The sequence below is a fragment of the Rhinatrema bivittatum genome, chromosome 7 (assembly GCF_901001135.1).
Source record: "Rhinatrema bivittatum chromosome 7, aRhiBiv1.1, whole genome shotgun sequence".
Lineage (NCBI taxonomy): Eukaryota > Metazoa > Chordata > Amphibia > Gymnophiona > Rhinatrematidae > Rhinatrema > Rhinatrema bivittatum.
The window spans coordinates 46,897,309-46,912,054 of record NC_042621.1 but is presented as its reverse complement, the minus strand read 5'-3'; the positions used below and the strand labels follow the sequence as shown (position 1 = coordinate 46,912,054).

Sequence of the window (14,746 nt, the reverse complement as noted above, 5' to 3'; positions counted from 1 at the left end):
ACAAAGTTAATCTTAGCAAAGGTACTAGCTAATAGGCTCAGTGACATTCTGCCCCAATTCTTAGGGATGTGCATTTGGTGTCCATTGGTTCATTTGTTTTGCTGTTACGCATGTAATTCACATACGCGCGTACCTTGAGGTACATGTGTAACGATTAAACGAATGATTGCCAAATGCACATCCCTACAGTTGATAGAGACCAGACAGGCTTTGTGAAGGGGGAGGCAAGGTTCAGACAACATAAGAACTATTATCTTATTGAAATTAGCTGAGAGTGCATTCTGAGACACTCTTAAAGGCAATAGATGCTGAAAAAGCATTTGATTGCATGGCATGGGACTATTTATTCTACATACTAGAGAAGTTAGGGTTTGCTACCAATTTCCTCTGCTGAAGCAGAACATTTATAGTGAGCCCAGGGCTCAAGTTTGAGCACTTTCCTCTGGGTAGGGGGTATAAGACAGGGGTGTCATTAGCTATGCTCTTCACACTAGCTTTAGAACTAATAGAAGCTAAGATTAGAGAGTCAATGGATATTAAAGGGATTGTTACCAGTGATGGATTACAACACAAACTTGCTCTTTTTGCAGATGACATTGTTATATGTAAGAGATCTACTTCTCTCTCCAGGTCATAGTAATCAGGGAGTTTAGTGTGTTCTCAGGATACAAGGTTAATATGTCTAAAACTGAGATTCTTCATATTAGACTAGGCTCCCAAACACAAAGTCAAGAAGAGATTCCCATTCAAATGGGCCAGCAAATGTATTAGGTACCTTGGTGTCCAGATCCTTAGCACATTTGATAGGCTTTAGTCCCGTAACTTCCAACCCCTCTTGAAAGCTATAAAACATGACCTAGCAGTTTGGACTCCTTACTCAATTTCATGGGTTGTAGAATATCTGCTATAAAAAATGTCCTGCCCTTGGGATGGGACCCAGAGTGACTGACTGGGGTTAGAAACTGAGTGGGAGGTGACAGTGTAGTGGTGAATGGAGTTTTCCTTGAGGAGGGGTTTGTTACTAGCGTTGTACCTCAGGGATTGGTTCTTGGACCGGTTCTTTTCAACATTTTTGTGAGCGACATAACGGAAGGATTGTCTGGGAAAGGTTTGTCTTGCTGATGCTAAAATATGTAATGGGGTGGACACCAGGAAAGTATAGAAAACAGGAGGAATCAAGTGAAATTTGAGGGCTGGTCCAAAGTCTGGCGGCTAAGATTTAATGTTAAATGCAGAGTAATGCATTTAGGATGCAAAAACCCAAGGGAAAGGTACAGTATTGGAGGTGAAATTCTTTTGAACAGAAAGGAAGAGTGGAATCTTGGGGGTAATTCTGTCTGATCTTACCTGGCCAAACAGGTAAATAAAGCGATTGCAAAGGCCAGAAAGATGCTGGGTTGTATAGGGGGAGAGATGGTCATCAGAAAAAGAGGTGATACTGCTCTTATATAGGTCCCTGGTGAGACCTCACTTGGAATACTGTGTACCATTCTGGAGACTTCACCTTCAAAAGGATATAAACTGGATGGAATTGGTCCAGAGGGTGGTTACTAAAATGATCAGTAGTCTTCCTTATAAAGCATATGGAGATAGACTTAAAGATTTAAAAGTATATACCCTAGAGCAGGGGTGGGCAGTTCCGGTCCTCGAGGATCACAAACCAGTCTAGTTTTCAGGATATCCCTAATGAATATGCATGAGAGAGATTTGCATGCACTCTGCCTCAGTTGTATGCAAATCTGTCATGCATATTCATTAGGACATCCTAAAACCTCGACAGGTTTGTGGCCCTCGGACTGGAATTGCCCACCCCTGCCCTAGAGGAAAGGTGAGATAGGGGAGATATGAGACATTCAAATAACTCAAAGGTGTCCATGCACAGGAGGTGGGAACCTTTTTTAATGGAAAGAAGGCTCTAGAACAGGGGTGGTGAACTCCAGTCCTCGAGGGCCACAAACAGGCCAGGTTTTCAAGATAACCACAATGAAATATGCATGAGAGTTTTGCATACATTGGAGGCAGAGCATGCAGATCTATCTCATGCATATTCGTTGTGGTTATCCTGAAAACCTAGCCTGTTTGTAGCCCTCGAGGACTGGAGTTTTCCACCTGTGCTCTAGAACAAGGGATCATGAGATGGGGTTACAAGGGGGTAGACTCAGAGTAATCTTAGGAAATATTTCTTTACAGAGAGGGTGGTGGATGCATAGAGCAGCCTCCCTATGGAGGTGGTGGAGACAAAAATAGTATCTGAATTCAAGAGAACGAGAGAGATGTGGAACAGCAGTGGACCAATCTAAAAGGAGCAATCACCAAGGCAACTACTCTATATGTTAGAAATGTAAAGAAAAGCAAAAGAAAATTGAAACCTATCTGGTTCTCAAAGGAGGTAGCTGACAAAATTAAAGCTAAAAGAACAGCATTCAAGAAATATAAAAGATCCCAAAGGGAGGAACACAAAGAAGAATATTTGATTCAACTGAGGGAGACGAAGAAATTAATCAAGTTGGCAAAAAGTCAAGCGGAAGAGAGGATTGCCAAGGAGATAAATGGTGACAAAACATTTTTCAGATACATCAGCGAAAAGAGAAAAGTCCATAGTGGTATTGTGAAATTGAAAGGTGGTAATGATCAATGTGTGGAGAGAGACGAAGAAATAGCAGAAATATTAAACGAATACTTCAGTTCTGTGTTCACTAAAGAAGACCCTGGAGAAGGACCATCTCTACACCACAAGAAACTGGAGGGAAATGGAATAGATGAAAATCCTTTTACAGTAGAAAATGTATGGGAAGAGCTAAAGAATCTGAAAGTGGACAAAGCCATGGGGCCTGATGGGATTCATCCAAGGATACTGAGGGAGCTCAGAGATGTTCTGGTGGGTCCACTGTGTGACTGTGGACACTGTGTGTCCACTGTTCAATAGATCCCTAGAAACGGGAGTGGTACAGAGAGATTGGAGAAAAGCGGTGGTGGTCCCGCTTCACAAGAGTGGGAACAGAGGAGGCTGGCAACTACAGACCAGTTAGCCTCACTTCAGTGGTGGGAAAAGTAATGGAGTCACTGCTGAAAGAGAGAATAGTGAAATATCTACAGTCCGGAGAATTGACAGACCAGAGGCAACATGGATTCACCAGGGGGAAGATCCTGTCAGACAAATCTGATTGACTTTTTTGACTGGGTAACCAAGGAATTGGATCAAGGAAGAGCACTCGTCATCTACTTGGATTTCAGCAAAGCATTTGATACGGTTCCGCACAGGAGACTGGTGAATAAAACAAGAAGCTTAGGGGTGAGTGCCGAAGTGGTGACCTGGATTGCAAATTGGTTGACGGACAGAAGACAATGTGTGATGGTAAATGGTACTTTCTCTGAAGAGAGAGCGGTTTTAAGTGGTGTACCGCAAGGATCGGTGTTGGGACTGGACCTGTTCAATATCTTTGTGAGCGACATTGCGGACGGGATAGAAGGTAAGGTTTGTCTTTTTGCGGATGACACTAAGATCTGCAACAGAGTGGACACGCCGGAAGGAGTAGAGGATGAGACGGGATTTAAAGAAACTGGAAGAGTGGTCGAAGATATGGCAGCTGAGATTCAATGCCAAGAAGTGCAAAGTCATGCATATGGGGAGTGGAAATCCGAATGAACTGTATTTGATGGGGGGGAAAGGCTGATGTGCACGGAGCAGGAGAGGGACCTTGGGGTGATAGTGTCTAATGATATGAAGTCTATGAAACAATGCGACAAGGCGATAGCAAAAGCCAGAAGAATGCTGGGCTGCATAGAGAGGAATATCGAGTAAGAAAAGGGAAGTGATTATCCCCTTGTACAGGTCCTTGGTGAGGCCTCACCTGGAGTACTGTGTTCAGTTCTGGAGACCGTATCTACAAAGAGACAAAGACAAGATGGAAGCGGTACAGAGAAGGGCGACCAGGAAGGAGGAGGATCTTCATCGGATGACGTACGAGGAGAGATTGAAGAATCTAAATATGTACACCCTGGAGGAAAGGAGGAGCAGGGGTGATATGATTCAGACTTTCAGATACTTGAAAAACTTTAATGATCCAAAGACAACAACAAACCTTTTCAGTAGGAAAAAAATCAGCAGAACCAGAGGTCACGAGCTGAGGCTCCGGGGAGGAAGACTAAGAACCAATGTCAGGAAGTATTTCTTCACGGAAAGGGTGGTGGATGCCTGGAATGCCCTTCCGGAGGAAGTGGTGAAGTCTAAAACTGTGAAGGACTTCAAAGGGGCGTGGGATAAACACTGTGGATCCATCAAGTCTAGTGGGCATAAATAGAGAGGAAGCAGCAAACACTGCATGGAGCGGCAGTAGCCACTGAGGCATTCACGGAGCGGGATGCCAGTGGCCAGTAGTTGGTGTTCCACCTTCACGGAGCGGAAGGATGGAGTGCTGCCATCTCAAAAAAACAAACAAACAAGCAAACAAAACAGGGGTGGGTAAGGGGCAGGGGTGTGGCCTGCTGGTTGCGGCGGCTGCTACCCCTGATTGAGTTGGATGTTCACTAGGATGGCGCTGCTCTCTGCATTGGTGGAGGGGTGGAAGGGAATTGGGGCCGGAGGGTGCTGGAAGCCAATAGAGACAGGTGGGAGGGAGAAAAAGGGTGGGGGGGGGGGGGAAATGGATAAACTGCGTAGCTTGCTGGGCAGACTGGATGGGCCGTTAGTCGTCTTCTGCCGTCACTTCTATGTTTCTATGTAAGAAAGCATGGGATAAATACAGGGGATTTCTGAAGGGGTGATGGAAATTTGTAAGGCTAAATTTATTGGGCAAATGGGTAGACTGGGTGGGCCATATGGTTTTTCTGCCATCATGTTTGTTTAGAGTATGTTTTCTGTTAGACATGCTACCAGTCAGGGACCCAAATTCATTTTTTTTATGGTGTTGTCTTCAGTTTATATGGCTAGGGAAAAGGCCAAGAATAGCATTGTATTTATTATCTCACCCTAGCATGATGGGGGGCTTGGGACTCCTCAGTATTCAGCAGTACCAAAAAGCAATACATCTAAAGAATATTACATGATTTAAAAACCCAAAGGTTAAGCACTGAGAAATGTTGGCAACTGAACAATCGTTATCAGTTATCTCCCTGGATCTTCTTGAGAATGTCTGTCCAGAACCTTGAACGCCCCTTTATATATTTGATGATACATGTGTGGGAAAATGTTATGCTGAATGGCTATCTTCTCTGTTCCCTGCTATCCCCTTTCTGAGGTAACCCTGGCCTACCAGCCTAACTTCTTGTTTTTTTGGAATGATCACAGAATTTGTATTATGGGGAAATTGAGAAGGGCAAGTTTGTCTCGTAAGAGATTTTAATGCAACTTACAAGACAGCAAATATGCCGATATTTCAATCTTTGCAACTGAAAGGATTATTTATGAAGGCCCCAATTAGGAATCTGGGGGCACGAGTTTTAATAGCCTATGAAAGCCTGACTACAGATACATTTCCTAGCAAAAGTCTAACTTTTAAACTATACCGATTTGCTAATGGAAGAAATGGGGACACTCTGAAGAGTTAAGTACTTATAGGCAAAAGATATTGGCCATGAGATTCCTGATACTCCTAAGTCTACCCCCTTTCAACCTCATCTCATGGCTCACCTCGTTCTACAGCCTCCTTTCCATCGGAAAAGGCTCCCCTCCTGTGCATGGAAACCTTTGCAATATTTAAATAATTCAAAGGTTTCCATATAAATGGCCTATTTGGGCCTTGAAATATATTTGTACGTCACTGTATTATTCCTAATTCAATCCAGGTTTCATCTTAAGTTCCACGATAGATCTGTTTTTACCAGTTCCACATACCTTTTTGTAGTCTAATTATTGTTTCCTAGCATGTAGCCAGATGGACTCAGGACTAATGGGTATTGTGCTCTCCTCATAGCAGATGGGAGACTGAGTCAGATTTCAAAGCTGACGTCAGCCTACATATACCCGTGCAGCATGCTTAGCTCTTCAGTATTTCTCAGTTTCCCATAGCAGATGCGGACACTATCCAAAAGAGAGTAGTGTAACATTTACAAAAAAGAAGAAAATTTACCTTTAAGAAGAGAGCCCCGCTTCTCCTGCGATGAAACCTAATGGTCCCTCCCCCAGTTGAGACTTTCCTGAGGTCGATTCGATATCCCTCAGAGGTGAGCCTTAGTCCGCCAGCCAATTCCCGGCATGGATGTTGCCCCAGGGTGGCTGAAAGGCAGTGGATAAAGGTATTTCCCTCTCCCCGCAGCTGGAGACCGCCCGGCACGTGACTAGTAAGCGCCGAGACCCGTTAAGGTAGAAACCTTTTCTTCTAAATCTCTGGTCTCCAAGGCTCGAACAGCTGTAGCGACCTTCCTCCGAGGTTTAAATCTGGTTGAGCAGCCTTCCTCTGGCTAGGCCCCAATCTGGTTGAGGGTCCACACATGTGGAGACCCCTCGGGAGGGGGAGATAGCCATCTTGTTGCCGGGGTCCTCGGCGCCATCTTCCCCCCTCACCGTCGATACACGCGGAGCAGGCCAGAGCTGGTGCGCGCATAACTGTGCCACGCACACAAAATCCGCCACCTGCACGCATAACTTATGCATACATACTGTGCATAACTTCTGTGCTCCCATGCGTACAACTAAGAGCATCCGCGCGCATAACTCTGGCACAGACTAATTTTTAAGCCCTTCACGCACACAAACAATGGCACCACCATCCAAGAAGGACAAAGGACCCTTCCTTTGCCCAGCCTGCCACTTGAGAGCTGTTGTGCCAGCTCTCAAGTGGCAGGCTGGGCAAAGGTTCTGTTCGCACTGCTGTTGTGCCAGCAGTGCGAACAGAACCAGGGAGAGCCCAATCAAGACCTCCCACAGCCAGGAGCAGAATCCGGAACCACTGATGGCACCCCGGACCTAACTATGTCCAACTCGGCGCCCCCACAGGAAAGTTCCTCCGGGGCTACCACTACAATCCCTCCTGGCATCAACATGGACCCAGGAATCTTCTCCTGGGTGGAATTTTTCAAAGGGCTGCAAACCTTTGTCCAGGCGCAACCTGCTCCGGCTGTCCACTTGCCTCAAACTCTGCCAGAAGTACAAGCACTTCCCAGCACCTCCTGTGAGGACTTCGAGACATGCCTCTCCAAGATCATCCTGGATGGGGAGCCAAACACCTCAGAGGAGGAAAGACTCCCTGGAGGAAAGGGGAAATCCCCCTCCAGGGATGGAGCCATACCAGATCATGCTCAGGTTCTTCCACAAAGACGAATTACCAGCCCTCGTATCCCAAACTATGAAGACACTGGGTTCCCTACATTGGAACCTAAAACGAATCCCATGTTGGTGTACCTCCGTAAAGCCTCATGCTATTTTCCTATGTTGGAGCCCATCAAGGAACTGATTGACCTGGAATGGAATGCTCCAGAGGCATGTTTTAAAGTGGGATGGGCACTAGAAGCCCTATACCCACTGGAACCCACGGCCAAGGAACTTCTGCGCTTCCCTAAATTGGACGCTATGATCTGCAGTGTCTCAAAACGCACCACAATCCCTGTGGAGGGAGAAGTGGCACTGAAGAATGCCCAAGACAGAAGGCTGGAAGCCATCCTTAAGCAGTCCTTTGTCTCAGCAATGATGCTACAAATTGCCTCCTGCTGCGCCTTGGTGGCACATTCCTGGTTGATCCTCTCCAGAGACGCTACCACGCCCGGAGAAGCGATGGAAACTGCGGTCTCCTTCCCCACCAATGCTATCTCTGACCTCATGCACACATCGTCCAGGGGTGTCCGCCGCTGCAGTGGTGGCCAGAAAACAATTATGGCTCCAAAACTGGTCGGCTGACGCAACTTCCAAGGTGAATCTCACAAAAATGCCTTTAAAGGATCTCTCCTGTTCTCCAGTTCACTTCCAAAGTTAGCCAACAAATGGGGCGAATCCCCAGTACCCCGATTACCTGAAGACAGGAACAGAAGAACATAGCACTCCTCTCCCCGAAGAACCAAGGGTAGAGGATTGCAGCGTTTTAAACCTTACAGGAACACAGTCCCAAGCACTTCATACTTCAGGAAGGTTTCAGTCCTTTCGGAACAAGCACATTAAGATGAAGACGCAGACCCATCCACAGGAAGAAGACATAGGGGGCAGACTTACCCTCTTCTACCAAAGATGGGTCGAAGTAACATCAGACAAGTGGGTCCTAACTATCATTCGAGAGGGGTACGCCCTGGAATTCCAAAGCATCCCCCCAGACAAATGTATGAGATCACATGCCACTCCCACTCCAAGAGACTGGCAGTGGAAACCACACTAGCAAGACTGTCAGCCTGAAGGCAATAACTCTGGTGCCTACGTCTCAACAAAATACTGGTCACTATTCCATCTATTTTATTGTTCCTAAGAAAGAAGGAACATTCCGACCCATCCTGGAGCTCAAGGCCGTCAACAGTTACCTGAAGGTACCACACTTCTGCATGGAAACTCTACACTCCGTGATAATAGCAGTGCAACCGGGAGAATTCTTAACCTCCCCTGGACCTATCCGAAGCCTACCTTCACATCCTGGTCCTTCAGGACCACCAGCGCTTCCTGCGCTTTGCGATACTGGGCAATCCATTACCAATTTTGAGCGCTACCCTTCGGACTAGCCACTGCTCCCAGAACTTTCACCAAAATTATGGTGGTAGTAGCGGCTGCACTGAGGAAAGGAGGAGTTCTGGTACATCCTTACTTGGATGATTGGCTGATCAGAGCAAAGTCTCCGGAAGAGAGTTGCCACGAGACCACCAGAGTCAAGAACTTACTACAAGAACTCGGGTGGGTCATGAACACAGCCAAGAGCTGCCTACAGCCCTCCCAATCACTAGAATACCTGGGAGTCCGGTTTGATACCAAGCTGGAAAAGGTCTACCTTCCCCCTCCAAGGAGAGAAGGAAACTGATGGGTCAACTGCGAAACCTGTTGAACTCTGTTCACCCCAAGGTATGGGACTATCTTAAAGTCCTCGGCCTCATGACCTCAACTCTGGAAGCTGTTCCATGGGCAAGGGCCCATATGCGCCCACTGCAACGCTCCCTATTGTCGTGATGGAACCCAGTGACCCAGAAATACTGAATTCGCCTCAGCTACCGACAGAGGTTCGGCATCAGCTTCAATGGTGGCTACAAGAAGAACACCTAAGCAGAGGCGTAAACCTATCCGCACCGAAGTGGATCTTGCTCACCACGAACGCGAGTCTGCGAGGGTGGGGAGCCTACTGTCAGGAACTAACAGCCCAGGGACAATGGAACATAAACTGCCTGGAAGCTTGAGCAATCAGACAAGTCTGCCTGTGATTCAGCCACAGACTCCGAGGCAAGTCTGTCAAAGTCATGTCAGACAACACCACAACCGTGGCCTACATCAACTGCCAGGGAGGAACCAGGAGCCAGCAGGTGTCTCTGGAAATAGACCCTCTCATGGAGTGGGCAGAAACAAACCTGCAAGGGATTTTGGCCTCCCACATCGTGGGAAAAGACAACATCTCAGCGGATTATCTCAGCAGAAAGAGACTAGACCCGGGGGAATGGTCGCTGGCGGACACAGCCTTCCAGATAATAGTGAATTGATGCTGTTCCCCAGCCATGGACCTCCTAGCAACTCTTCAGTGCCCAAGTCCCCAGATTCTTCAGCCACAGACTAGAACCACAGTCTCAAGGAATTGACACTCTCGTCCAGAACTGGCCAGAGGAAGACCACCTTGTATGCCTTCCCACCCTGGCCGCTACTGGGCAGGGTCATTCACAAGATGGGGAACTAGTCCTACTAATTGCCCCGGATTGGCCAAGAAGGCCATGGTACGTGGACATGCGAAGACTATTGGCAGGGAATCCTTTGGGTCTACCGCCATACAGGGACCTTCTTCAGCTGGGACTGATCTCCCACGAAGACCCGGCTTGATTCTCTTACGGTATGGCCCTTGAAAGGACTAATCTAAAGAAACGCGGCTACTCAAAGCCATGATTGACACCCTGCTCCGAGCACGCAAGTTCTCCATATCTCTGTCTTACATACAGATCTGGAGAATATTTGAAGCCTGGTGTGAAGACTGCGCCCTCCTTCCGAGGACAGCCAAGATTCCCACGATCCTAGAATTCCTACAGGACGGCATGCAGAAGGGGTTGTCTCTCAACTCCCTCAAGGTTCAAGTTGCTGCACTGGCCTGTTTCAGGTCCGAAGCGGACAGCATCAGACTATCAACTCATCCTGATGACTCTCTTCCTAAAAGGAGTTAAACAACTCCGGCCACCTCTAAAGTTGTCCGGTGCCTCTATGGAACCTCAACCTAGTACTAGACTTCCTAGCAGGGGAGTCCTTCAGACCAACAAGCGGCCTGTCCCCTACGCCTTTTGACCTTAAAGATCGCAATCTTGATAGCAATATGCTCAGCTCGGCGCATCTCCGAACTTCAAGCATTATCCTGTAGAGAACCGTTCCTCAGGTTCACCCCAGGCACCATACAGCTGCATACGGTACCATCCTTCCTTCTGAAAGTGGTTTCCCAGTTCCATATGAACCAGACCGTATCCTTACCATCACCAGATGAACACAGATTCGGAAGACTCGCGCCTCCTTCGCCACCTGAATGTCGGCAGAATCCTAGTCCGATACCTCAAGAGATCGGAATCCTTGCGCAAAACTGATAACCTGTTCATTCTTCACAGCGGAAAGAAACAAGGGGAAGTGGCATCGCAGGCGACCATAGCCCACTGGATCAAAGAAGTCATTAATGCTGCCTACATAGAAGCAGGAAAACCACTACCTCTACAGGTCAAGGTGCATTCTACAAGGGCCCAGGCAGTCTCCTGGGCTGAAACCAGGCTGCTTTCACCAGCTGAGATCTGTCTGGCGGCGACATGGTCCTCCCTACACACCTTCTCCAGATTCTATCGCCTGGATATCCAGGCCAGGGGAGAATACAGCCTTCACAAGGGCAGCACTAAGTGGGCCACGGGCAGCCTCCCACCCAGTAGGGTAGTAGCTTTTGTACATCCCATTGGTCTTGAATCCATCTGTCTACACTAAGGAAAATGAAATTATCAGGTAAGTATTTCTCCATTTTTCCTTTTACATAGAATTGTTCTATGTTTACTGCCTTATTGTACTTAGCATATCAGAGTATTCTTAAATTAAAAAAAAAAGTTAGCTGTATAAGTATTTCTTGTAAATATCTACCTCTGAATTTCTTTATGGTCTGGGATTGATATAAAATCGGAATCTTTCTTACTAAAACTCCGAAAGGTTTGGGACCTTTATGATTATAGACTAAATTGACCTGGAGGTCATGGTTTTACTACCAGGCTGTGGTCAGACTTCACACGCAGTCTGGGAACGGGTTTACCCTGGTGCAGCTCACCCAGTTTGATCAGAGGGTCTGTACCAGCAGCCTGGCTTGAGCTCAAGTATATCTCACTCTTCAGTGGGCACACGGTTGGTGTGTTCTATGGTCATACCCAAGTATAGTTTTGCTTTTATCTATTTTTCTTTTTTTGAAAAATGTAGGCTAGTTGGATTCTGAGCATGAATGAATTCCCCCTTTGTAGAACCAATTCTATTTTAAACTCTGATCTAATTTGCTTTAAGTGCTTTGAGGGATGATCGGAGAACACTGTTCTTATTTTTTGAGAAATGAGGCATGTCAGCAGTCACAAGACAGGAGGGGTCAATGCCTCTCCTATCTGAGAGGAGCTATTAGTGTGGCTACTATTCTTCTCTAATCATTTGTTAGATATAAATTTTTTCCAGTAAACACAAGCTCACCCCTGCTGCTGGATGGAGTTTACCTCTGTCCCATCACTGCTAGTTCTCCTTGGTATATTACAGTATGGAGTCTGCTTTCTTTGGTATTCTCACTCTCCTCTGCAGTCTGACAGGCTGCAGGTATAATAATGAAGTCCTAGTAGAAATGCAGGGTCTGACTGCACAGGGGGCCTTGGAAGGCTAGTAATGATAGCTCTGTAGATCATTACAAAACTTTGCAGTGCTGGGTGTATACTAAGGGGGACTTCTTATAAGCTTACCTGCCGAGTGGGTGGTGTACAGAGAGGGATAAAGAGTGATTTCTTAACACTATAGAAGGCAGTTAGGATAGATTCTTGGCAGGGTGGACAGAATGGATTGGCCAGTAGGTCTCCCTTCTGTTGTCATGTGCTGTTATGATTCTTTCCTTATTACAGAAAGGGGCTATGCATACGATGCTGACCTTCCCAGAGTCTGGCCCCGGCTTGAGGAGACTGAAGAGAGACTGGGTTATCCCTCCCATCAGTGTGTCAGAAAACGAGAAAGGTCCATTCCCCAAAGAAGTGGTTCAGGTAAGAGTCTGTGGTGGCCTCGGTGGCACGCTTTGCTCAGTCTTCATTGAGTCTTGACTTCTATGACCCCATTAATGGAATTTTTTTTCCTTTTCACTTTTGGAATATAGCTATAACCACTCTGTTTTCCATCTTCTGAATCTCCTTCTCAGCTTTCCATGCTGTATTCATGCTTTACATGTACTGGGGATGATGGAACGTAGTAGTACTTGGTTTAGGTTCATAATGACAGTAAGTACGCAGGAGGAGTTTCCAGAAAATTTAAACATTGTCTAAAGGTAAAGTACTAGTTTTGCTTGATAATGGCCAGATGAATTAGCTTTAAAGAATTTGCTAATCCTACGTTTTTGTCTCTGATCTCCTCACAAGCCTTTGATCTTGGTATTGAAACAAGTGAACAGGGTTTTTAATGTCTAAAGCCCTGTGGGGAGAGGAAAATAGCTATAGTACCTGGATGTCATCCACTTTGCTGTATACTCTGAAGTGCCGAAAAGTAGAATCTAAATAAAGGTTAAGGCTGCTCCTGTCTCCAAGAATTTCTGGGGCCCCTTCTTGACATGCAGGCTGTTGAGTATCTGGTTGGCGCTACGACTGCAGCAGGGGATTGAGATGAGAAATGGGGAGAGGAGACGGGCAATATATGAAGTGAGGTTGTAGAAAATGATGCAGGCAGAAAGTGTGTGGTTTTTTTACATGAAATTCTTTTTAATTATTTCCCTGTTTTAAAAATGTGTAATTAGCACATTGCACTCTTAAAAGGAGAACTTTGAAAGCCATACCCAGGTAAATTGGCTATAAATATGGTTGCACAGTTCCCCAAAACTGTGGCTGATGTGGTGCCCTCCTTCCCGCTCGAGATGCATGGATCAAAGATTATTGTGATATTCTAGTATGAGAAAATACATTAACGCTTGAACAGGTCTACTAGAATTAACCCTATTTGTCTTGATCACATTTCTCGCATGTGTAAATCCAAGCAATGTACATTTCCTAGCATGTAGCCAGATGGACTCAGGACCAATGGGTATAGTGCTCTTCTGCTAGCAGATGGGAGATGGAGTCAGATTTCAAAGCTGACGTCACTCTAGATATGCCCCTGCAGTAACCTCAGCTCTTCAGTATTTCTCTGTCTCCTAGCAGATGCGGGCTCTATCCCACACACTAGAATAGTGTTAGAATTACAGCAAAGAAGAAACAAAATTTACCTTAAAGAAGATCGAGCCCCGCTCTCCTGCGGTGATACCTAAGGGTCCCTCCCCCCAGTCGAATTCCTGAGGTGGTCTTCGATATCCCTCAGAGGTGTGCCTTGGTCCGGTAGCAGGTTCCCTGGACTTAGCCCCAGGGTGGCTGAAAGGCAGCGGGTGAGAACTGAGCACGGTGGTGAAGGTAATTCCCTCTCCCCCCAACCCCCCCGGAGCTGGAGACCAGGTAAGCGCTGAGACCAGGTAAGAAAAAAATCTTTAAATTCAGGTCTCCAGAACTCGGATTGCAGTACTAAATTCTTCTTCTGGCGAGGTTAAAAGGGAGCACCGATTGGGTTGAGCAGCCTTGGTTGGGCTAGGCCCCGATCCAGTGCAAGGGTCCACAGACGTGGAGACCCTTGGGGGGGGGGCGCCATCTTACGCGCGGGGGCTGTCTGCGCCGTCTTCCCTTCTCAACCGGCGATACGTGCGGGGCAGGCCGGTCAGCCGATGCGCCGAACTTGCGCGCATCCAGTACAGACGTGTGCACAGCTATGTGCATAACCGCGTGCACAACTGAGCCGCTCACACAGCTGAGCGCGCACAGCTACACATCCGCATTGAAGCTGGAGGCACTGGCACCGGCACCCAAGAAGGCCAGAAGGTGCTCTCTTTGCACAGCCTGCCACAAGAGCTGTGCAGCCTGAATTGGATACCCTGCCAGTGTCAACATTGCGAAGAAGCCCAAGGGGAACCAAAGCTTGGTCCCCTACTGTCGGGAGATGGTTCCGAACTACTGATGATGACTCCCCCGGATCTATGCATCTCCGCGATGACTTCCCCACAGGAGGGCACCTCTGGGGCTCCTACTCAGACTCCCCCCCCCCCCCCCCCCCCCCAGGATTAACAGGGACCTTCTCCTGGTTGGAATTCTTCGTCCGGGTGCAATCTGCCCCGGCTGTGCCCCAGGTTCAAACCCTGCCAGAAGCACAAGATCCTCCCGGCCCTGCTCAGATGCCCCCGAGACATGCCTCCCCTAACCAAGAACTTCCCTGACGGGGACCCAGACACCTCAGATGAGGGTGATTCCCTGGAAGAAGGAGAAATCCCTCCAGGAATGGAACCATACTGACCCATGCTTCACGTCTTCCAAAAAGATGAATTACCAGCCCTTGTTTCCCAGACTTTAGATGCTGGGTATTCCAGGCACAGACCCTATGGTGGAACCA

The 14,746-nt window shown here is 47.3% G+C and overlaps 1 protein-coding gene across 2 annotated transcripts in view; it reads left to right on the top strand.

The window, feature by feature from the left end:
* Nucleotides 1–14,746, top strand: part of LOC115095096 (B-cadherin-like) — a 147,521-nt gene that overhangs the window by 25,595 nt on the left and 107,180 nt on the right. For both annotated transcript variants that reach the window (XM_029608325.1, XM_029608326.1), the window contains one exon: nucleotides 12,202–12,336. In XM_029608325.1, the coding sequence (XP_029464185.1) occupies nucleotides 12,202–12,336 (135 nt within the window). The remainder of the gene's footprint in view (nucleotides 1–12,201; nucleotides 12,337–14,746) is intronic.